Raw genomic sequence first — 26699 nt, 5'->3', positions numbered from 1 at the left:
GTGCAGTAAAAGGTATATACCTACCTGAGACAGATATTCAGAGAAATCAATTATGTCTGTCTTCATATAGTCCAGACAGGTATGTCCACATGGACTATGACAGAATCATACTGGTATCTGTTATGTAGTGACTTGGAAGATTCTGGCTCCAATTAAGTAACTGTTATCTTCTACTTTTTCAGTCTGGAGAGTGGGACATCTGTGTGTCCTACAATGGAGCACCCTATAACAAGACTCCTGGGTAATGTGTTTGTTTGCCTTATGGACTCTGCTCTTGGGGCTCCACTGGGTATAGACGAATGTATGATGTTTGGTGTTGCTTCTGGTGAGTGCTTTAGAGAATGCTGATGATAAGCATTGCCGTTTTTATTCTTAGGAAGTCATTGTTGTTTCGGAAGATTGCTTTTTAGTACCTCAGCATAATTTGGCCTATGTGTGTGGTGGATGCAGTGTGTGTGTGTGTGTGTGTGTGTGTGTGTGTGTGTGTGTTCTTGACAACCTTGTTTGTATGCAAGATTTTTGTTCCATTTAAATTATGTATGTGCATGCCTCCCATACTGTGTTTCTTTAAGGATTAAATGGTTGTCTGTGAACATGAGGCAATTGCTGCATTGTACCTGATCATTTTATCCCTCTCCAAGCATTTCATGTCTTTGTTGGTCACCATGAACTGTGGCAAGTCTTTGACTCTGAACTCTTATTTTTCCTCAAGAGAGAAAGTATAGAACAGCACTCAAGATGTGTATACTGCTTGCTTTAGAAACTACTACTGGATGATCATTATAATTTATATCAGTCAGAGAGCTTAATGAAAAAGATACTACTTGTGTATCATGAAACCTTCATTAATGCTAACTGACACGATACACACTTTTGTGTGGTTGACAGACCATATTCCCTAAGTTGCTCCATCATCCATTAGTGTATCCTTCCACTTAGTGTGTAAGAATGTAGATTATTTCCTTGTTTATAGGGCTGCCTTCATCCAAATTCCATGTTCCATAGCTCTTATAACGAGTGCACTTTAGATTAAGTTCACCTTTATTAAAGTACTTTTTAACAAAGTAGTTTAAAGAAATAATTCAAATAATCAAAATAAGCACAGCAACATTTTATTAAATTTAGTTAGATAAAACATTTCAAACTCCATTAATGATAATATACTGATAATGAACATTTGATTTAAAAAAGTAGTAATAACATGTAAACAAATGAAAAAGTCACAGATATAAGTTAACCTGAGATTATATTTTGTTACTAATCAATATTGTTAATAAAGAAGACAGTAAAATCAAAGAACAAAAATTAACTATTTAATTCAACTTCCCTACAATGCCACACTGGCACTTTTTTTTTTTATTTCTTCAGTAACAAACACTACTATTGAACAGGTATCCTATACAAACTACTAGAGTTAGCATTGAAAGAATCATAACTTGAAATGTTATACAAAGGAAAATCCTATCAGTCTTAGCATGCTCATCACAAAACATCCAGGACATTCTTGCTTCCTTCTCTCATCCCTATTCCCAGGCTTGATTTACCCCATCACACACTTTTCTGAATCTCCCTGATCACATGTAATTTTTGAAGCTGTCTAGTTCAGCGAAAACCACATTACACCAAAAACATACTAGTGGCAACATTTAAGGAAGGAAACATGCATCTTACAACTCCTTCCTTTTGAAGCAAAAACAAATGACCTTGTGTAGTAGAATTTTGCAATAGAGTTCATTAACGTCTACAGATTTTACACAGTTTATTTAATAATATGGTTATATTTATCCTTCATTTTTGTCCCTCTGATTTAAATGTGTTTCTGAGTAGTATCCCACATTCCTACTGGAAGCAGGAGGATTTATGTGCTATTTGGTATTCAAAATTTATACTAACTAGATGTCCAGATTTTTAGCTGGATGTCCCTATTTTTCAAAGCTCTTTGTTCCTATTTTCATTGTCTGAAGATTGACATGTATGTTTATGCTTCTTCACTTATAACCAGCTTGCAAAAACAAAATCCATAATGTTGAACAAACCTACAACAAAATGAACAAATCTGCAGTTAATCTTCCAAACAGAACAAATCATTGTCTGACATTGATGTCAAAAAAGAGACTGTCTTGGTCTACAAAACAACCTTAAAATTTATACTTGCACAACTCAAAATGATTCCTAATATAATAAAATATATAGGCCAGAAAAATATCTAGCAAAACAAGGAACAAATAAAACTATGCTGAATGAGTATATTGACCAAACTATAAATTATATCTATTGTCGGGCAAATAATTATGAAACTTATTATGAGATCAATTGTGCAATGTTAAATCATTGGGTAGTTTATTATCAAATTTTCAGTCAAAGTCCCAAGATGGAGCTATCAAAAATGATTTGGGAATTTGAAAAACAGACAAATGGAGAAACCTCTAAATATGCATCTTTGTCCAAGCAGCCTTCTCTGGTCAGTTTGATGACATATTTTGCTTGTATTGGGCTCAGTTTGATCTTATTTGCACTAAGCCTATGGCCCTCATTTTCATCTTACACCATACAACTTGGGCACTGGACATGACTGCTACAAGACTAATTATTTCCTGTCTGGTGGAGGTTGGTCCTACTGATCTGTGGATAGTCAGGGATTCAATGTGCACTCAAGTCTTTCCAAATTTGCTAAAAAGGACTTTGGTTCTCTCCATTCCTTGAAAACATCTTTATTGAATAGGGATACTTTAAAGGGTTTCCACAGTATCCATTTCTTCTCCTTTATTGACCAGGTTAAAAAGAAGGTTGTTTAAGTGTATCTGGGTAGCTCCCTACATGATCTCTGAAGGAGCAATAATTGTACCACAGTCCATTAGTCACACTCTGTTGTAATCACTCAACTGTGATCCATAGTTGAGATTATAAAACCAATTAAATTAGTCTTTTGCAACATGGCAAACCCACTGTGCCCTGACATCCCCTTCTGCTAAAATTTACATACTTCAAGATAACACTATCACAGTGAAATGTGATCTCCCAAGATAGTGCAGACTTTATCCTTCCTGCGCAAATCTGGAATCACACATCAGTCATTAGTCACTGATATTAAGACTGTAGCTCACTAACATCGTGATCTTAGGCCTGTTTCCCCTGCTGATATCTTATCTTCTGACCACATATCTCTTAGACTGATTTTAGTCTGTTTTTTGGTGTTAACTCAGTGATGAGACTGCCCCAGTGTGGCTGTTTATTTAGTGAGGATCCTATGTGTCCTATCTTCACTGCTCAAGGCAGCAAGTCAGGAAATTGTTTTAGAGTGACCCGAGTCCTACTGAGGGCTGTCATTCACCATCCTTCCATAGTTTGTATCCTACTACACAAGATGGTCACAAAGAATAATTTCAGATATTAATCTGTCTTCCTTCTTTTTACCCATGATTTATGGCAGTACATGGGTCTCTGTTTTAGGCCTAGTTTGTTTTCTTTCTGTATGTTCCCACATGGATGTGTTATCAGAGGAAGAAGTTTCTAGCATCGTTGTTAAACTGATGATCATGAGGTATACTTCTTTTTCCCTCAGAATTGTCATGAGTCTCTCACATCCCTTCAAGACAGTTTAGATGCCTTGTTGTGTTTGCAGTGGATTTTGTTAAGACAAATTAACAAGAAGATGAGAGTATACATCACAGACCAGAGTAATGTTAATGAGATAGAAAAATGAAAGAAAAAAAAGTTAATGATGCAACGTCTCAACATATTTGTGATAGTCATGAAGGTGGAGGAGATGTTTAATTATGTATAACTGCAAGATGATCCTAGAATGAGACAGATGCAAAGAATATGAATTGTTAAAATTAGAAACATATTTTGTAACGTTGTATTCTCAAACCATATGACTTAAATGTAAAGCTTAAACATTTGACATGTTTTTAATATTAAGTGGTAAACAAATACTTTGCTACAGGAGATTAAATTCATGTATTATTTTTGTCTTTTGTTTATAGATAATTTTTGGCATATGTAAATATCGGACGTGTGTTCCTCATTATATTTCAGTAAGATTCAGGTCAAGGTATAAGAAAACTGTTAAGTCAGCCAATGACCCATGCATGGAAGGTGCCCCTTTTACTAATCAGCAGGAATGGATTGATGGTTATTAAATGGAATGATTGGTGTAGACCAGTACATTCCACAAATTTTGGTATTTCTGAGCCATTGTGGTCTAAAATTCTGTCTCAGTTTAAGGAACTATAGCTAGGGGTGGGGATATTTCCTTAAGTACTACTAAAAGACAACTATCTTTTAGGAGTGTATAAACATATTTATAGGAAACCTGGAGCCATAGTATGTTTTTGTATGTGTGTGTGTGTGTGTGTGTGTGTGTGTGTGTGTGTGTGTGTGTGAGCTTGATCACGTGCTTGTATATGTGTGCGCATGTGAGTCAGACTGATGAAGCTTTGGTATTTATGGATTCATTCTTATTCATGATTTAAGTGTCCTCGAATTGTAATATCTAGTGCCAATCATACCCAAGTATAGAGGAAACTATCATTTAGATAACTCAAGAACAATACGTTTCCTTTCCAAAAACATACAGACTTACAGTATGACTTGACTAATCTGTCATAGTTGATGACATTAAAGGTCAAGAGGTTCTCTATTAGCCTCTCCTTTATAAATGAGACTAACTGACCATCCATGGGCCATCTCTGCGCTGTCCTGTACAAAATCCATTTGTGCTGCATTCAGAATATGTACACCAAATAAACAACCCCCAGGCAAATACTCCATTAGATGGGAAAGTAACAAAATGTTGAACAATATTTGGGTTACTTTTCTGCTTTACAAAATGTGAGTAGCTGTGACATTTATAAAACAGTGGAAAGCTGCAGGTATATTTTCATACAAAACACAAAGTACACTTATACAAAGATTATCATCCACCTAAATTGTGTCTGTATGACTTCCAATTTAAGATACTCCATTTCTGACTATATATATATTTTTTATTTCTATATATCTCCTATGGTAGAAACTCACCTTGGTGCTATCCACATGCATGGTGGATACTGGGGCATCCTTTCTGAATGGGTTGAGTTCTGAGATGATGAAGGCCTGGTCTTTCAGGTGGAGAACCTTCTGAATGTTTCCTTTTTCTGTGAATACAGATTGACAGAGACAAACAAGCATCAGTGCAAATGTTTTTTTTACTTATTGCCTCTAGCTTATTTACAAAAGTAATGTGTATGTCTAGAAAGCTGAACTAAAAAAAATTAATGTGTACAACACAATACTGAAATCTATTGCATTTTTGCAGCAACAGAAAGGTGAACTGCCAAACAGTATTGAATGCAGATGTTAAGGATTACAGAACCATGTGTGAGAGCGTGAGTGCATGCAAGCAATATATTCAGAAATACACATTATGGGATCATGAGCTTATTTCACATAATACAAAACTGATAATTCCCTATTAGCACATTAGCATCATCATTTGTAGCAAAAAAAAAAAAAAAAAAGAAAGAAAACAAGAAATTGCTAGGCTGGCATTTCTTCAGTAAGGGATCTCACTGCTGAAAAAGGGGAAGGAGCGTTTATTGGGGGGGGGTAGAAATGACATGCATCTGAAAATCAATGTCACCCTCAAAAGCCATCTTCTACATTCAGCAGCCACTCATTATATCAAAGAGTTGGAAGAGTAAATGATTATTGGTAGTAATAGGACAATTCATTCAAAAGGCTTTCTCTTTAACACAGTGACCATCAGTGGAATGACAAAACAGTTTAAGTATAGGATGGCTCTTTTGTAGAAGCTGAACATGAAAGATGGGGAGCAGACACCAACTCTGTTGATAATATCACTTGCTTCTTGCATAGGTTCATAGGTTCATAGGTAGGTACTAGGCTATCAGCCTTGGGGCCTATATAAGCCTAGCCAAAAAGGTTCCCTGGCTTTTGGCACCCAAGAAAATTATGTTCCTGTGCCCCTGTCAAGCAGTGCTGCAGAAGTGATCCCTGGGGTGAATCTTCTATTTAAAGAACACTATCACCAGAAAATAAAGATCAAACCAAGGTGGAATGGACCAACGAACCAGCCAAATCTGTAAAAAGACTTCTTTATTCCAACAAACGATCCAGCCAATAACTGCCCACAGAACAGACTTCATACCAGTATTCCGATAATGATAATGGTAATTCTGATCAACCTCACAATCCAACGTGACTACCTCATAACACAACAGCTGAAGGCAATTGTTGTTATAAAATGCCTCATTACTATGAACATTACAAAAAACCCTTTTTAAATGGCATTAAAAAATACATATAAAATAGATACCTACATCTGTATAACAATACCCCATGTATATTGTAATCTGCCTTACAATTTCGCCTGTCTTAATTTCAGTACACTACCTATACTAATATTTTGTTATACAGATGTAGGTATCTATTTTATATGTATTTTTTAATTCCATTTAAAAAGAGTTTTTTGTAATGTTCATAGTAATGAGGCATTTTATAACAACAATTCCCTTCAGCTGCAATAGACTTTTTTATTACAATTTACATATTTTATGAGTGGATAACTTTATTAACATTGCAACAACACATATATCATATATTAGACAACATATATATATTTTTTATGTGGATCTTTAATACATTTCAACATAGTTAGAGTAGATAGGCGAGTTTATTAGATTGTACAATATAGTGTGCACATTCATTTATTTTGGTTCAGCTGTTTGTTTACTGCATATAAAGGGTCAGGGCTTTTAATAACAGTAATATTTGTGTTATGAGGTAGTTAAGTTGGATTGTAAGGTTGATCAGAATTATCAAGGCTGACAAATATATACATTTATATATTTTAATATTAATTGTTTTAAAAGAGTAGAATACTGGTATGTATTAGATTAGATATATCACGATTATGAGATTTGGCGTAATGCAAATTTATCACAATTGTTCAAATAATTATTCAATTATTCAATGAATTAATCTGTTAACAGTGTATATAAGTATTTTATGTTTGAACTACGGTTGTTCTGAGGAAGCTTTGTATTTGACAAAGGGAAAGCGTGCTCAACGTTTATTTTATTCTCTTCTGTGGGCAGTTATTGTCTGGATCGTTTGTCGGAATAAAGAAGTGTTTTTACAGATTTGGCTGGTTCGTTGGTCCATTCCACCTTGGTTTGATCTTTATTTTCTGAATCTTCTATTTCCCATCCAGTTGTCAAGATTTTTCTTAAAGAGAGCCAATGAGGAGCTTTGCTTGACATGAATGGGTAGTTTGTTCCAGTGTATGGAAAGTCTCTGGGACAGGAATCTAGCCCTCTAGCATGTTCTGTTTATTGTGGTGAAAAGGTTTAGGTCCCTGGAGTGTGTAGTTTGGAGAGATTGGGATTTATTTAAGTGTAGCATGTCCAACAGCTCTGGATTTGACATAGCTTTGTATGTTAGGCAGAGATCGCCTCTGAGTAGGTGATATGCGACAGAGTAGAGCTGGAGTTTTTTGAGATGGTCTGCGTATGGCATCTGTTTGAGGCTGATAATCCTCTTAGTTAGGCATTTCTGTGGTCTTTCCAATTGTTGTAGGTGCCTTGTGAGATTCATGCCAAATGGGGCACTGTACTCTATAATGGGTCTGATGAGGGATGAGTAGTGAGGAACAATGACCTCCTTTTTTCTAGAGGAGAACCCGTTTGTGATGAGGTGTGGCAAGTAGAAGGATTTCCTGACTACTGTGATGATGTGGTTATCAAAGGAAAGACTACTGTCCACCTGTGTCCCGAGGTCTCTTATCACACTTTCAGTGTTTTGTGAGCTACCGCCTATGTAGTAGTTCATGGGTGCCAAGTTTTTCCCAAAGGGGATGACAGTGCACTTTTTGGCATTAAGCTTGAGGCCATGACTTTGACATCAATCATCTGTCTTTGTGAGGTCCTTTTGTAGAATGTCTGCATCATTAGGTGATTCTGGTATGGCTCCCAGATTGCAGTCATCTGCGAACTTTGTTAGCCAAAGACCTTCTGTGTTGGCCTGCACTTCAGAGAAGGACCCAGGACCGAACCCTGTAGAACTCCATTCGTCACTGGTCTGAAGTCAGACTTGGAGTCGGCTACTTTTACTGTGTGGGTTCTGTCAGTGAGCCAGTTGGCCACCCATCTTGTGACATAGGGACTTATGTCCAGTTTAGTAAGTTTATCTATAATTCCAGAGTGGAGGATGGTATCAAAAGCCTTGGTGAGGTCAGGATAGGCTGTGTGCATTACCTTGCCCTCATCTACAGCTCTAATGACTGCTTCAAAGAAGTCAATCAGGTTTAGTAGACATGATCTACCTTGTACAAACCCAAACTGAGTATGGTCTAGGGTTTGGAGGTTACCTATGTCTTTGTTTATAAGCTCCAAGATGATACGTTCCATAGCCTTGCAGACCAGGCGCATAAAGCTAATGGGGTGGTAGTTTCCCCGTGGTAGCACCCCCTTTGTGGAGTAGGATAACCATTGCTGTGTGTCATTCAGTAGGCACATAGCCTGAGGTGAGGCTATGATTGAACATGGTACTTAGGTGGGGTGCCAGTTCATTCTTTAGTTCATGCATTACGCAGCCTAGAAAGTTGTCTGGTCCCATGGATGATGTGTTCTTGGCTTTGGAGAGTGCGGTCTTCCCCGGTATTAAGATGGGCCCTTTGGAGGGTGAGAGGTGGGTAAAGTTAGCACTGAACCTATCTGCCAGGATGTTGGCAATATCGGTTGGTTCTGTATATTTAGTGCCATTGTGCTATAGCTCAGAGCAGATCTGAGTGTTGTCATTGAGATTCTTGACATAGCTGTAGAATGCTTTGTGGTTGTCTTTGGAATCAGTGGCTATTTTATTTTCATAACTGGCTTTGGAGGATTTTATAAGCAATCTCAGGTTCTTGCTGAGGCTGACCAGGGAGTTCCTCCAATCTTGGGATTTTACACTTTTTTTGGAAATTCTGTTGTAGAGTTTGTTTATGGCAGGGGACCACCAGATTGGCTTCCTTTTTTTTGGAGGATAGCGTCTTGGTTCTGTTGGGGATGGCATGATCCATGCACTCGTGTATGTGCTTATACAGTGCATTTGTGTAAGATTCAGCAGTCTTACCTCTATTTTCTGTGAAGTTTGCCACTTCTGTCTTAAAAAGCATGAAGATGGCTTTGGAGTAGTTTTTTACGGTTGTTTCCTTAATGGGGGGTGCGGGTGGGATATGGATGTCTAGGGTGATTAGCTTCTGGTCGGATCTGACCAGCAATGAGTTGACCTCTGGCATGGAACACCAGTTACCCATATTGGTAATGACCAGATCCAGGATATTGCTGCCCCTGGTGGGGGTGTGGACAAGCTGATCCAAGGCATTGGAATTTATGAATTCCAGAAAATGTTGAGCAAATGAGTTAGTACATGAGTAGTTTTCTCAGTTGATGGTGGGGAGTTGAAATCGCCCATAATTAAAGTATTGAGTTGTAGCTTAATATTTTCCAGTATCTGAAGAAATGAAGAGTGGGAATCCTGGGGCATGGTGGGGGATCTGTAATAAGCTACAACCTGAATTGCAGTCTTTCCCAGTGTTAGATGCACTTGGATAATTTTGCATGCATTATGTTGAGCAACTAGCCTGGAGGTCTGGATATTTGTAATGAACATGGACACGCCTCCACCTTTAGTGTTTTGGTCCAGGTTAGGTGGCTGAAAGGTGTGGTATGGATTATAGCCTGGTAATGCAGGGGTGCTCTCTGGAGCCTTGAACCAGGTCTCTGTCACTGCACACATGTCGATGTTCTCCATTTTAAGGAGTGCCTCAAGTGAGTGCATTTTGAGGTTTAGACTTCTAGCATTGAGTAGCATTACCCTCAGAGTTTGCATGCTTATACCTGTTACGGTTCTGAATTTAGCATTTGAACCTTTCCTAAAAAAGGCACTATAGGGGTTGGAAGAGCCTTAGCCAGTATCCGGAATCCCAGTGGCAACAGGTGCAGGCCATCTTTGGCAAAGCATCGTGGTCTGTCGACCATGTCACCCCAGGCAGACAGATACTGGAGCCCCTTAAAATGACACAAGAAACTTAGCCAATTGTTGAAGTCAATCATTTTGTCCTTGTACTGTGGTATCATTCTGGATGATGGCAGGATGCTACTCAGGGCTAGGGTCATACCTGCCTCAGCTACAAGATCCGAGTGCTCCTCCATGTCTCTTTTCATGTAGTCCAGGGAGGTATGTCTCAGGTCATTCACACCAATATGGGCAATGACAGAGTCATATTTGTACTTGTTGTGGAGTGACCTGAGTGCGTGTGTTATGTGGCAGATCCTGGCACTCGATAGGCAGCTGACAGTAATTTTCTCCTTGTTTAGCCTGGTGAGTGGGACATCAGTGTGCCTGACTGTAGAGTCACCTATGACTAGTGTGTTGGGTATCTTGTTTTGCCTTATGGGCTGAGGTTGAGTGGCACACTGATTTTGTGGGCTATGTGTCATTTGGGTAGTGTTGGGGGGGTGGTGAATGTCTGCATTTCAACTTGGGAGGTTTCTGTTTCTTGGGCAGATTTTTATTGAGAACCTCCGTGAATGTGGGTGTGTGCTTTGTGTTTCTATGTGTGGGTTTTGGTAGTGTGGGTTTTGAAGGACTATGTGTTGAGTGTCGGGTGGTGCAGGTGTTAACCTTCTCCTCTTGACTGTCTAGTCCAGTCTTGGCAGGAGAGAGCTTGGCTTCCAGTTTGGCTATATAAGTGCATCTCTCACAGGTTGTAGTGTTGGGGTGGTAGGAGGAGATGGTTGTCAGTGTACATGAGGCAATTGCTACATTGTCCCAAAGATGCCCAGATTCATCAAGTGGACAGGAGAAAACTCCAGGAGCTGACCCATGGACATGCCTGGATAGGTGCTTATTAATTTAAGTACTAAGAACTGTTTTCCTCTTGACAAGTGAGGAAAGTTGAGTGCTGTAGTAATTTGTAGTTTATTTAGTGCTTACAATGAGTTCTGAGCAAGTGCTGAGCACAAGGAAACAGTTTTGAGTGCTGAAACTAAACAACTAGCTAGTTCTAGCAAACACTAGCTAGTTTTAGCTAAAACTAACTAGTTTTAGCACCAATCCCAAGATGAGAAGCAGGCCACAGCCTATTTGGTGATCCACAGTCTTGTCCCTGATGATGCAAGGGTCTGTAGACTTGTAGCCTTTTTCTGGTAGATGCCTCAAATAGCAACTAGACCAATCAGGTATGTTAAGCACAGACACTCACTCTCCAACCAGAAATAGTCAGGAATCATTGCACTCAGCTCCTACTCTCACCAGAATCAGAATATAAGCACATATATAAGGATATGATAGTAGTTGGGAAGGTCATTACAGGAAAGGATCTGGGGTGGTATTGTGGTAATGGATAAAGCAGAATGGGGATGTGTGGCACATGAAAATGAGAAACAGTGGTACAAAATTTGAACTCGCTCATTAGATGTATTGAGGTTATAGTAATAATGACTAATCAGTGATGACCATATAATTATGGTATGTTTGTGGCTGGCAGAGATTAATGAAAAGGTTTTTGTTTATTGTGCTGATGATGGCCCTACTAGGTAAGTTATATGGTTAAGGATATATACTTCATCAGCTTGATGAAGTCAAATGCAGAAAGAATCTCTGGAGTGAGCATAACATCAATGAAGCATTGTTGTGCCAATTGAAAACAAGCTGGTCTACAGCAAAGTTTCTCTAATAGGTTCATAGGTTGGTGCTAGGCTATAGACCCTAGGGCCTATACAAGCCTAGTCATAACAATTACCTGGATATTTCTTCCCACAGTATTTAGTTCCCTGGACCCCTGTCTAGTAGGGTGACTGATATGATCCCCGGGGTGAATTTCCTATCTCCCATCCAATCGTCAAGGTTCCTTTTGAAGAGGGCCAAGGAGGTGTTCTGCTTGGCATGTATAGGCAGTCTATTCCAGAGTATGGGGAGTCTCTGGGTCAGGATCCTATCCCTTCAGCATGCTTTGTTCATTGTGATGACAAGGTTTAGATCCCTGGAGTGTGTGGTTCTGAGGGACTGGGATTTCTTTAAGTGGAGCTTGTCCAACAGCTCAGGGTTTGACATGGCCTTGTATGTTAAGCAAAGATCACCTCTGAGTAGACAATATGCCACAGAGTATAGTTGGAGTTTTTTGACGGTCAGCATAGGGCATCTGTTTTAGGCCTGTGATTCTTTTAGTGAGCTACTTCTGCGGCCTTAACAGCTGTTGCAGAAATCTTATGAGGTACATACCAAACGGGGCGTTGTACTCTATAATGGGTCTAATGAGGGATGAGTACAGTGGGAGAATGACCTCCTTTTTTCTGGATGAAAAACCCTTAGTGATGAGGTGTGCCACACAGAAGGATTTCCTGACTGTTGTGGTGATGTGGTTATCAAAGGTGAGACCACTGTCCACTTGTGTCCCTAAGTATCTCATCACACTTTCGGCATTTAGTGTACTGCCACCTATGTGGTAATTCATAGTTACATGTTTTTTCCCCAAAGGGGATAACTATACATTTCTTGGCATTAAGCTTGAGCCCATGGCTCTGACACCAAGCATCTGTTTCTGTAAGGCCCTTTTGTAGAATATCCACATCTTTTGGGGATTCAGTAATGACTCCCAGTTTGCAGTCATCTGTGAACTTTGCTAGCCAGAGTCCTTTAGTGTTGGGCTGTACTTCAGAGAAGTAGATGCCAAACAAGAGCGCTCGAAGGACTGAACCCTGAGGTACTCCACTTGTCACTTGCCTGGAGTTGGATTTGGAGTTGGCTACTTTTACAGTCAGGGTTCTGTTAGTAAGCCAGTTGGCAACCTATCGAGTGACGTAGGGATTTATGCCCAGCTTAGTAAGTTTATCTATGATTCCAGAGTGGGGGATGGTGTCGAAAGCCTTGGCGAGGTCCAGATAGGCCGTGTGGACCACCTTACCCTCGTCCACACCTCTGGAGACTGATTTGAAGAAATCAATCAGGTTCAGGAGAACAAGATCGTCCCTTCACGAACACAAACTGGGTGCGGTCCAGTGTTTGAAGGTTGCCAATGTCTTTGTTTATAAGTTCCATGATAATGCGTTCCATGCCCTTGCAGATCAGACTCATCAGACTGATGGGATGGTAGTTCCTGGGGTCCAAGGTGGAGCCCCCCTTGTGGAGTAGAATACTGTAGCTGCGCACCACTCAGTGGGCACAAGGCCTGAGGTGAGGCTATGATTAAACATGACACTTAGGTGAGGTGCCAGCTCATTTTGTAGTTCATTTAGTACACAGCCCAGGATGTTGTCTGGTCCCATGGATGCTGTATTCTTAGCTGGAGAGTGTGGTTTCTACCTGTGTGGCCATGATTACCAGAATTTGGCAATCTTTTGGTATTGAGATGGGCCCTTTAGGGGGTGAGAGGGGGATGAAGTTGGCACTAAATAGATCTGCAAGGATATTGGCAATATCCTTGGGATCAGTATATTTAATGTCATTCTGTTGTAGCTCAAAGCAGATCTGAGCATTGCCATTTAGATTCTTGACATAACTATAGAATGTATTGTGGTTGTCTTTGGAATCTTTGGCAATTCTATTTTCATAATTAGCTTTGGAGGATTTTATGAGTGATCTCAGCTTCTTACCGAGGCTGGTAAGGGAGTATTTTTGCATCCTGGGATTTTCCTCTTTTCTGCAACAGTTTCTTCATTCTGTTGTATAGTTTGTTTATGGCAGGGGACCACCAGATTGGCTTCCTTTTTTTGGCGGAGGGAATCTTGGTTCTATTTGCGATGGCACAATTCATGCACGAGTGGATGTGCTCGTACAGTGTAGTATGGGATTCAGCAATCGAACTTTCAGTGCCCATCTGCATGGGTGTCATGAAGTTTGTCACTTCTGACTTGAGTAGCATGAAGTTAGCTTTGGAGAAGTTTTGTACTGAGATTTCCTTACTGGGGGGTGGTGGTGGGATGCGGATGTCAAGGGTGATTAGCTTATGGTCAAACCTGACCAATGAGGGGGTGACCACTTGTGTGGAGCATCTATCTCCCATGTTGGTAATGACCAGGTGTAGGATATTGGAGCCCCTGGTGGGACAATGAATTAGTTGATCCAGGGCATTAGAATTTATGAATTCCAAGAACTGTTGGGAAAAGGTGTTGGTACCTGAGTAGTTTTCCCAGTTAATGGCAGGGTAGTTGAAATCACCCAGTATTAGGGTGTTTGGTTGTATCTTAATATTTTCCAGTATGTATAGAAGGGTGTAGTGAGAATCTTGGGGCATGGTGGGGGATCTGTAGCAAGCTACAATTTGGATTGTAGTCTTACCTATTGTTAGTTACACCTGGAGAATTTCAGATGCATTGTGTTGGGCAACTAGCCTGGAGGTGTGAATATCCTTGGTGAATGCGGACACTCCTCCACCTTTAGTGTTTCGGTCTTGGTTTGGTGGCCGAAAACTGTGGTAAGAGTTGTAGCCTGGTATTAAAGGGGTGCTCTCTGGAGCCTTGAACCAGGTCTCAGTTACTGCACAGATATCGATGTCCTCCATTTTTAGGAGTGCCTCGAGAGAGTGCATTTTGAGGTTTAGACTTATAGCATTGAGTAGCATTACCTTCAGATTTTGCATGCTTGCATCTGTTGGTGGTTTTTGTCCTTTGAACCTTGCCTAAAAAAGGCACTACAGGAGTGGCAAGAGCTTTAGCCAATAACCTGAATCCCAGGGGTGACAGATGCAGACCATCTCTGGCAAAGTATTGATCAAGTTGTCCCAGGCAGACAGATACTAGATCCCCTTTGAATGACACCAGAAGCTAAGCCAATTGTTGAATTCAATAATTTTGTCCTTATACTGTGGTATCATTCTGGGTGAAGGCAGGATGCTACTCAGGATTAGGGTCATACCTGCCTGGGCCACATTATCCAAGAGCTCTTCCATGTCTCTTTTCATGTAGTCCAGGGAGGTACGTCTCAAATCATTCACTCCAACATGGACAATGACAGAGTCGTATTTGTACTTGTTGTGGAGTGACTTGAGTGCATGCGTTATGTGGCGGATCCTGGCACCAGACAGGCAGCTGACTAATTTTCTCCTTTTTCAGCCTGGTGAGTGGGGCATCAGTGTGCCTGACTATAAAGTCACCTATGACTAAAGTATTGGGTACATTGTCTTGCCTTAGGGGCTGTTGTTGGGTGGCACACTGGTGTTGTGAGCTATGTGTCACTTTGGTTGTGACTGGTGCTTATTTGTGTTTCAGCTTCGGTGGTTCTTGCTGCTTGGGCAGGTTAATATTAAGGGCCTCCACATATGTGGGTTTAGTGTTGCTATGTGTGGGTGTTGATGGTGTGGGTTTTGAAGGGCTATGTGTTGCTTGAGGTGTAGTGCAGGTGTTAACCTCCTCTTGACTGTCTAGCACAATCTTGGCTGGAGAGAGCTTTGCTTCCAGTTTGTCTATGTAAGTGCATCTCTTGCAGGTTGTAGTGTTGGGTGGTAGGAGGAGAGGGTTGTCTGTGTACATGGGGCAGTTGCTGCATTGCCCCAGTATGCCCAGATTTTCCAAGAGAAAACACTGGCAGAGAGGGTTGTCTGCCTGTTAACTCCAGAACTACATTTGAGTTCTGGTAAATCCATCCATCCATCTGTTCACAACCCCTTTTCCCATTTTTGCATGTGGGGCCGGGGTATCATTTCAACAGTAACAATCACCTAGAGCCAATTTTCACACAGTTGTGTGGCTAGCCCTGCAGAGGTTATTCTTTCACACCACACTCACATACACACTCACACTTATGGCCAATTTAGAGTGTCTAATCCAACTAGTACGTCTTTTGGAATGTGGGAGGAAACTGGACCATCCAGAGAAAATCCACACCAACAAAGGGAAGACATGCAGACTCCACACAGAAGACACCCCATTTGAGATTCAAACCAGAGAACCTCTTGTTGTGAGGTGACAATGTTATTCACTGTGGTACTGTGTTTGAGTTCTAGTAAATGCAGTAGTGGAAATCAGTGTCTTACTGAGGCTGCAAGTGAAGGTGGCAGGGAATGCACAGCTGATTAAAATGGTGATGGCACTGCTTGATTATATAGCAGTACTGAGAGTAGGTAAGATATCTGCAGTCCAACATAATCGCACAGCATGGTGTGCATTAACCCACTAAAGAGTTAACCTGGAGGGGGAATTTTTTTATTTTGAAGAGAGAGAGAGAGATTCACTGGTCTTTCCAGTAAAATAGGGGTTCATAGTTCAAGTACTTTGAAACCATAAGCATGGCAATCTTTTCTGCTTATACCTTTTGATGAGAAGTATACTGTTTGTTAAAAAAGTGCATGTTTTGTAGTATGCATTGTGTAATTCCATAGTTGTCTTTAAGTAATAATATGAAAACTGATTTCTGGCTACTTTCATGCTAGAGTCTGCATTTTCTCTTGTTTCTACAGATTTTGCGGTATAAGGGCAGTGTTTCAACAGAAGCAAAGGCTTAAAATGGTTAATGAATACAGTTACACATTAGTAAACCAAGGATCATAAAAGGGACTAGGAAGATGGTGGTGCTTTGTATAGCAGCGGCCTCTCCAGCTCCTGATATGCACTTAATGTTTTTGTGTTGTACCTTGTGATTTTTTTTAAATGGTGAGTCCATTTTTGCTGTCGAGTGAGCAGATGTTGAGGCAATAATGTTTATGGTGTCCTCAATGGAATTATTGCCTGTTTTTGGTAACGTAACGTAACATTGCAGTGGTGGAAGTTGGGCCTGCAAATGGTGAGCTGAGCCGATGCGGAGTGTGGGAAGTGGAATTTCAGTGGGTTTATGTTAAATGGACTGACCTTGAGATGTGGAGGATGGTGTTGGAGTGATGGGAACAGTGATGGTGATAGACTGGATGTTGGATTGTGAGAATCGGTGGTGTCGGAAGGAAGGACTTGGATGTTACTGGTGATGGTGTGACCATTCAGGCCTGCAGGTAGAGGTGGTTGTGAAGACTGTGGGTTGGAAAGAGGGTTGGAAGGAAGGACTTAGGCATGATGCTGCTAGGGATGGTGTAACTGTTTGGGCCTACAGGTAACGGCAGTTGGAAGGTCTGTGGTGACAAGAGGATGGTCAGACAAAAGAACTGAGATGTAAATTTTGCTGGTGATGCATGGAGATGGTGGTGGGGTGATGGAAGTAGTCCACGTATCATGCTTGTTTTAAAACTTCTGGTCTTTGGTTGGCTGTTTCACTTGATGTTTAAGTGTATTTTGCTGAGTCTTGTTATATGGTGTTGTGTTCTGCTGTTAAGTTTTAGTGCATGAGCTTGGAGGAATGAAATTTTGTTCAGCTGTAACTTGGGTATGGTTGAATGACGATAAAGCTACTTTTTAACTATTTTGTTTACTTTTGGATGGGTAACCATTTTGCAGAAAGTAGTTACTGCTGGGTAGTGGAAGCAAAACATAATTTTTAATGCAGAATTAATGCTAGGTACCATGACATAGAAATAGTGCAAGCACCTCTGATCTAGAGTACAATGTATGATTTGCGATCTGGTCTAGATATCACCAAATAAGGATAAAGTCATACTAGGATACAGTCGGAGATATCAGCATAGAGTAGTGGATTGCATGTTCCTACAGGTACCGTGGCAGTAGGCCTAACTTCTCACAGATGACCAGGATTATACTACAAAAATGTTGTAGAGTGTAAGATTACTGGACAGTTTTAATGTCAGACAACTTGGCACCAGAATTGAGCACTATCTTCCAGTTACAGTCTGTGTGCACTTTACATGTTCTACCCTTGGTTGTAATGATTTTGTTTCTCTTGTTTAAAATAAGACTACAGGAGGCAGGCCATAATGTGAGGATCCTTATCTCAGAGACAGTGAATGGGGGTTTCTTCTTCCATTCCTTGTATGGATGTTATAATTTCAGCATGGAACTAGTGACTTGCAAGAGTTGAGGTGCAGTAGTAGGATAAAAATAAGTTCATAGCAATCCTGGTGTTTAAGAATCCACAGGGGACATCCCTTCATTGCCTCTCCTTTTCACCCCTTTTCCTCATCCTCCCACCAGCATTTCAGATCAGAAGGTTTGTTTCCTTTTTTGGGAAAGCAAGCTGATAAGAGCATTGAGAATTGATTGAATAAGTCTTGTTCTATGTTTGTTCTAGATCATGGAAAGCATCAACAATGCCAAAGTTCTGGAAGGTATCACTTTCAAACCAGAGTAGCTGTACAAACCATTCAACAAGGCAGGTTCATCAACAACTAAGGAACAGTGAGAGCAAATAGGAGAAGATGTTTAGAGGTAATGGGAGAAGAACACGCATTCTGATGAAGCTCAGAAGGAGGGCAGCCAAGAAAACTTTTAAGGGCAGTAAAACAGAGAGGCCTTTCATCTACATTAAGACTAGTGGAGGCATTACTTGACACAATCATGTCTGAGCCTTCAGGAGGAGTAGATGATATGGAAGCGTGTTTTAGTGAATTTGTGGCATAATTCTTTGCATAATAGAGAAGCAGGATAGCTTAAGTGACATGGAATTGAAAGGGACAGGGAGGGAAGTACACAGAAAAAGGGAATGGAGAGAGAGAGGTAGATTACCTAGAAAAGGAAGAAAGAATAAAGGATACAACATAATTCACAATAAAGAGAATGGTGGAATGATGAATTAACAGGATTCACTTACTGATTTCTATCAAGGAAAATATATGAAAGGGTGACTATAATTGACATCTTCCCTTTAGTTCATGAGGAGTCAGCCTTGTAGGAAGGCGGATCCCAAGACTGCCACTTTGGAAGAGCTAGGGAAGTCCAGAATGCATAAAGGGTTGGGAAAAAATGGGATACAAGTTCCTTTCCATAGTTCAATACATTAAGAGCAGAAATTCAGCAACTATGGCTGTTTCCATTTCGTTAGAGTTTATACTCGAGTATATAGAAGGCCTGTCATTTAAGAGTTGGTACATGGTGTTTGCAGTATGATCAGAAGTTCAGAGGAGTGATGAATATTATCCATATATGTGTGCTAGCCTATAGTATAGATATAGGGTGTTCATCTGCACTGCTCCTCAACAAAGTTCAGGAATGTGATCATGCTACTGGTAAGGATGGTTTAGAGGTTAGCATAAAACAGAAGAAAGCCTGGTCTCCTATTCTGGATGGAAAGTTAGAGAGGAACAGTCACCTGCATGACCTTTGGTAGAGACCTGGAGCTTCACAGCCACTCTCCTCGTATGGCAGCTGTGATGCTTATGTCTGTGACACTCCCAGCAAACTATCTGAAATTTTGTAAATTATTCTATGTCATTTGTGAATATTGATATGATTTATACAGAACTGTACTATGTCATTTGTGAATATTGATATGATTTATACAGAACTATATGTTATGTACTGAGCTTCAAGAATGTAACCACAGCATTCCCTGCCAGAACATAGAAGATTAACTTACAAAACTTCAAGAAAATAAGTTGAAATTAAGTGCTTTACGATTGCGCTATAAAAGTTAGTTTCAGTGCAGGAGCAGACACAATGTCTAGAGCTAGAAGTTTTTCTATTGTCTGGAAAGAAAAGTAATTACTAGGTTTAAAATGTAAAGTGCTTTATTGCTTTATGAATTCCTAGCAGCTACACAGTTCTGAGTAAACATCTGAGAGATATGTATTTCTCACACAGGGATGTTAAAATTCTATTAGTTTCTGGTTTAGCCTGGGAATTGAAGTCAGGTGACAAAAAGTGATGTCATCCAGGCTAACCCAGCAGTAATGTTTGATATTAATTTAAGAACTCTCTGAGAGAAAATGGGCATTTTGTGTTTTGTCTTGGACCTAGCGAGAACATCCACTCATCTCGTCTGCATTTGCCTTGTTAATAGTAAGTAACTAGTTTACAGTAACTTCTTTTAGATATAGATAGGAAATAGTATAGATTGGTTTAGATGTTTTCTGTATTTATTTGAGACTGTTCTGCAATGTTGTCTTAAAATATTTCCTGTGATTTAGAACTTTGAAGTAACTGTGTTTGCTTATTGAGTATTGTTTTGTTCTGTAATTATTTATTATTAAATATATTTAAACCTATATTTGTGGCTGATATTTGTGAGACATATTAAGCTCTTAGGGTACTTGAGTATGTATTTCATGACACTGTACAGGCCACCCCTAAATAGCCTTGCAAGTCTTGGTCACAACTACCATTTGGATAATAGTAACATTACACAGTAGGATTGGTCACCCTTTGTTAAGGGCCTTATAGTAGATAATAAAGAGTGGTTGGTGGCAGTGATAACTACCTTATAGTCTGGGCAGAAGGGGGCATAGCTAATAAAACTGTGCCAGTCTTTCCCAGGTGTGTGTATGTGTTTGTATATCAATCAAATCTCAAAGTGTGTGTGTGTCAGCTACTTGGGCAGGGACACGAAGCACTGGTTGGACAGAGAGGGTGCTGGAGACTTTGGCTTGACCACTCAGCTGAGATCTCCACCCTATAGATGTGCCAGTGGGGAATCTTATTGGGGATCTGGAGAAAGAGGCAGAAACCATCTCCAGACTGACTGTGATCTCTGAAAGTGCCACCTGGAAGTCACCCAAAGGAATGAAAAACGCTTCCAAAAACTGTATGAATGCAACTTTATTATTCAAAATAAAAGCGTTTTCGCTGCTGATCCAAGCTAGCAGCTTCCTCAGAAAGAATTAAGTAAGTGAAACATTTGGCGCCAAGCCTTAAAATACAACCTGAAAAAGGTGTGTTTAAATGACATCACTACTTCCTGTATAATTCTTTTCGTAAAACGCTTTAAAACCACAAAAACATACTATATTTCAATCAAGACAGTTTAAAGTATAAATTAAAGTTAGAATTAAAATTAAAATAATATTAACCCCATCAAATAGTAAAAAATATATGTATAAAGTCCAAATAAGCAAATATGCATATATGTATATCACGAGTAAAATAAAAGGATAAAAAATGGCCATACCATTTGACCACAGAGGAAGTCAACTCACAAAGACCTCTCAGTTAAAAAAGAGTGTGTGCCAGCTGTATATTAATGTTAAAGTGTATTACTCGTGATATACATATATGCATATTTGCTTATTTGGACTTTATACATATATTTTTTACTATTTGATGGGGTTAATATTATTTTAATTTTAATTCTAACTTTAATTTATACTTTAAACTGTCTTGATTGAAATATAGTATGTTTTTGTGGTTTTAAAGCGTTTTACGAAAAGAATTATACAGGAAGTAGTGATGTCATTTAAACACACCTTTTTCAGGTTGTATTTTAAGGCTTGGCGCCAAATGTTTCACTTACTTAATTCTTTCTGAGGAAGCTGCTAGCTTGGATCAGCAGCGAAAACGCTTTTATTTTGAATAATAAAGTTGTGTTCATACAGTTTTTGGAAGCGTTTTTCATTCCTTTGGGTGACTTCCAGGTGGTACTATTGACTGCTACTTTCCGGCTTTGTTTTCATTCAGTTTGTCTTGCCGGATTTCATTGAGAGATCTCTGAAAGTGCACTTCACCGAAAGTACTGCAGCACAGTGGAGGACGTCAAAAAAGACGCTATGTCCTCCACTATGGAGCGATACTCACGGACCTTAGGGTTAGGTCACAGGTTAGGGTAAGGAGATAGTTAGTAAAGCTATCTCCTTACCCTAACCCATGCCCTAACCCTAAGGTTCATGATTATCGCACCATAGTGGAGGACATTGCTATGTCCTTCACTGCGCTGCAGTCATCACGGACCTTAGGGTTAGGGCATGGGCCATGGTAAGGGGACAGCCCGTAGGGCTATCCCCTTCCATGACCCATGCCCTAACCATAAGGTCTGTGAGTACTGCATGGAAGTTCAGTACAATGCCCGTTCGTTGTACTGAATTTTGCATAAGTGCACTTTCGATTAAATGCACTTTAGCTGCAGTGTGCATTCCATATACTATTTCGAAGTAGTGAATCTTCGCTCTATGTATGGAATCCATATATATAGCTTACAAGATTAACTTACCAGAATGTCGACCCTGACCAGATTGAGACTGGGTGATCGAAATTCCACAACACTGGCAGCCAAAACAACCCTGCTCATTACATATACCAACTCTGAGATTACACTACAATGGAGAAAGGGCAGAACTTCAATTCTTGTTGTAGTGCTATCTTGCTTAATCATCTACTCCCAATGTTCATATTACTGTTTTTTTAATGCCCTGGCCTGATGTTGTGGGCACACACACACATACACACACACACACACACACACACACACACACACACACACACACACACACACACACACACACACACACACACACTTGGTAATGTGCATTCAGATGTACATATACAAGAGCTATCCTTACTTAGCTTTGTGCCACATTAAATGAATATCAAATATTTTACATTGTAAGAGCAAAACAATTTCTAACTTGCTTGAGCTTCACCTGTAACAGGCCTATATTGTTAAATCGCATGAAATCAGATCACACAGATATTAACATATTTACATTGTAGGGGTATTCAAGAAACAGATCTATGCCAGTAAAAAATGTCAACAATAGAGGATTTGGTGCATTGCTGGAAATGCTACCCGATTAGCCCAAAAGAATTGCCTACTCACCTCAAATGCACTCTGTGTGGTGTCAGTTTATTTTGTTGCCTAGTTTGCCAGGCACCTAGAAAGCCTAGTTTCCATCTTTGATGATGGAAAATTAATTTCGTATTTACTTGAAGTGCAACTATGTCATATTTGCACAGCATCAATTGATTTTTTTATCTTTTTTATCAAACAGCTATGAAGCCTATATCCCTCCTTTGAAGTTAGATTTTTTCTGAAATATAATACTGTCATGAAAAGCCACTTGGAAGGCTGCTTCCCTGCGTTAATGCTGGAAAATTAATTTTATATTTGTCCAAAATACTAAATATGTCTTGATATGCACCTACTGGACAAAATCACTTGTTTTTCTTTCTTCATACATGAGGCAGCTGGGAAGTCTGTTTCCTACATTTGATGCTGAAAAATTAACTGAATATTTGCCTGAAGTGAAACCAGGCTCTACACCACTAAAAGTGTTGTGTAGTTTAAGAGATATACATAGTAAGAAGTGTTTCAATGTTAATTCCATTTATCAATGCCAATGGCTCATCTTTTACTAAACTCTCAGACTGTGGTCAGTACAACAGCAGAAATTACTACAATCCCTACAGACAACCTCTGTGTTTAATACCCTATCATCTACCATCTGTGAATCCTCACTCTTTACAACATGCCCTTTCTCTACTACAGGGATGCATACCCTGTTATGATGAATGCTAAACTGCTTCCTTTCTCCTCCCCTTCTCTATGACAGGCACCTTTATTTCTGTATTGACTTTATTATAGTCCTTAGAGATACACACCCATCTCTGTAGCTCTACAGCATCAATATCTCCTCTGAGAGCAAATGTTTGAAACTTTGGCAGTTTACTCCTCAAACCTGTTTTGCTGGCTACCAATACTTATTCTGCCTTGGATTTCAAATTCTCAGCTTTGTGTACATTTTTCTCATTCACTTGTATGTTTTTCTGCTATCACCATCTTCCACTGTTTTACCCTCTTTCCTTCACTTAATGATTACTGACGTACTTTGTGCACTTTTTTGACCCCTTTGATCTCCATGTCATGGCTCACTCCAATTGCTCATTGATTCACCACCTTACTCACATGTGCTAATCTTATTCCTGCCCCTGCCCCTCATCTTAACCCTGCACATTACCTTTTGAAAGTCCCATTCCCTTAAGAGTACTACTATGCAAAATACACATACACCAACCCACTTGCACAAAACTAAACCTAACAAGACCTCTCAACTGTACCTGTTTTGGAGGAACATATCTATTTTTTATCATTGTTGTCACTCCCCATTTTTAAACATATTTCTGAGTAGTATCCCATATTCCTACTGGAAGTGGGAAGAGTTATATGCTATTTGGTATTCAAATTTTCTTAGATTGATTAGATATCCATATTTTTAGCTGGTTGCACCTGCTTTTCAAGGGTCTTTGTTCTTATTTTCAATGTCTGCAGCTTGAGAGGTATGCACTCATGCCCTTACCTAGCCCGTATTCTAACCCTGACAAACCCTAATCTGCAAATACTTGAACACAGCCACACTTCCACCCCAAATGCCAAAACTCTTGGTATATAAATATGTTTTGGCATTAACACACATACACATACACACACACTCACACTCACACACTCACACTCACACTCACACACTCGCACATACACACACACACACACACACACACACACACACACACACACACACACACACACACACACACACACAAAAAACAGCAGGTCAGTCAAGAAAATTAACATTAGGCAAAGTTAACTAATATGTTTATGAATTGTGAATTGAAATGTTTTTTACTACCACTTCTCTATAAATATTAGCAATCTTGTCTGAACCTAATTCTGTGTGTGCTGGAGCTTTTCTCCCTATGACTATTATCTACCATTTTGTATAATTATTTAGCAATCCTTGTATGTACCCAATTATCTGTACTGGAGCTTTTCTCCCCAGGACTCCATTGAAAACGGGTTCTTTTTGGCCCAATGGACTATCCTGGTAAATCAACTGCAAATAAATAAATAAATAAAATACATTTTATATATATATATATATATATATATATATATATATATATATATAAAAAAAAAATATATATATATATATATATATATATATATATATATATATATATATATATATATACATATACACACACACACACACACACACACATATATATATATATATATATATATATATATATATGTATATTATATATATATATATATATATATATATATATATGTGTGTGTGTGTGTGCATATATGTATGTAGGTGTGTCTCATCAAACACTGAACACTCATAAGAAAGAACGAAGAAAGGATGACCATTTTAGATGAAATCTAAAATGGTTGAAAACAATAAAAATTCAAACTAATGTGCTTTTTGTGGGGGTGTCCACTGCCAGTTATATATATATCAACTCAGAGATCAACAACAGTGGGGTGAGGGCAACATCCCCATCGAGATCTCATACAAAAGACTGCAGGCAAAAACACCACTGAAAGAATGATTGCACATGTAAGTGTCTGCTCTTATTTACAGCCTCAGAAAGCATTTGCTCACATGAGCATCTGCTGTTTTGACCTGCAACTTTATGTCCATCCATCCTCAACCCCTTTTTCCCATTTTGCACATGGGGTCGGGATGTCACTTTCAACAGTGACAATCATCTCAAGCCAAGGTTTACGTCACCGGGTGGCTAGCCCTGCCATGGTAGTTCATCCGTACCACTCATTCACACACATACTCACACCTATGGCCAATTTAGAGTGTTCAATCTACCTACTGCATGTCTTAGGAATGTGGGGTGGGAGAAAACTGGACCACCCGCAGGAAACCCACGTGACCACAGGGAGGATATGCAGATTCCACAAAGAAGGCAACCCAGTCGAGAATCAAGCCTAACAACCTCTTGCTGTGAGGCAATCATGCTAATTCCTGCACTGTATCTATTTATATAAATATGCAGTACACATGCACATAAGCATAAGCATGCATGCACGCACGCACACTGACACACACACACACACACACACACACACACACACACACACACACACACACACACACACACACACACACACGGTTTTCTCTTGGATCCCCTTGATAGCTAATGTCTTCATATCCTAGATCTCAGATCAATTATGCAACACAGTCATCTACCCATCTAGTGATGTCTACTTCCCCGATTTCATCTTTTGGTGGGTGGATGTTACTCTAGTAGTTCTCCATTCCAAGGTTACCCATGACTGACTGAGGTATTGTATGTTTATGCAACAAAGCAGTGGACTGCTAATATTAAAATAATGCATGGAGTAACAGTTCTTGCACATGCAACCTTTAGTTACTACTTCAAGTACTATGGTGGCATCCCCCCATGGGGACATACACACATCTCAGCTTACATACATGCATGGATGCATACACTACATTTCTTCATCCTTTCCTTTTTAAACATTTGAAAAATAGCATTCCAAGTATATCAATTATTTATCTTTATAAGACACTAACCTATTTTTTTGTTCCTTGACACCAGACATGATTAGATTTCAGAATTCTTGTTTCTAGCATACATTGTTTCTTTATCATCTGGTAACATGGCAAAGTTAATATACACGGTGGAACTGTTATCTGTTTTAAATCTAATTTTGAAATGGATCACGCTAGTAATGAATTTCCCAATTCTTTTGGGTTTGTCCTAATGGCAGGAACAAATCACAGTTTTCTTTTCTTCTATATTTTCTGCCAGGATATAGAAGGAAATTTCAGCAAAAACTCAGAGATTTTCTTATCTCAGTTCACCTAGGTCATCTTTGTTGGTTGATTCTTGAAAAACTTTAACATCTCTTTTAATGATGGATATTATAAACTAGGAGTTCCTCCAGCTAATTACACTTTCCTCTACAACTCATTTTAAACATTGCACTCTAGCCATAGTGTTCTCAGTAGAAGTGGCCATAGCAAACCTGGAGGTAGATCCAGTTTTCTAGAATGACTACTGTTTCATCCATTTCAGTGTAGGACTGTCACAGGTTTTGTAACCTACCATTCAGATTGCCCATTATAGGGATTTAAGATATATAACCTC

General features: G+C 39.4%; 1 protein-coding gene across 1 annotated transcript in view; it reads right to left on the bottom strand.

The window, feature by feature from the left end:
- LOC122808845 (semaphorin-7A-like) overlaps window positions 1-26699 on the bottom strand; it is an 851812-nt gene that overhangs the window by 180320 nt on the left and 644793 nt on the right. Inside the window, exon 11 of the mRNA XM_044079936.1 lies at window positions 5023-5138. Coding sequence (XP_043935871.1) covers window positions 5023-5138 — 116 coding nt within the window. The remainder of the gene's footprint in view (window positions 1-5022; window positions 5139-26699) is intronic.

Source organism: Protopterus annectens, chromosome 8.part0, assembly GCF_019279795.1.
Source record: "Protopterus annectens isolate FY-2018-M chromosome 8.part0, PAN1.0, whole genome shotgun sequence".
In the NCBI taxonomy this organism is placed as follows: domain Eukaryota; kingdom Metazoa; phylum Chordata; order Ceratodontiformes; family Protopteridae; genus Protopterus; species Protopterus annectens.
The sequence above is the reverse complement of the archived record's forward strand: the minus strand, read 5'-3'. Positions and strand labels throughout refer to the sequence as shown.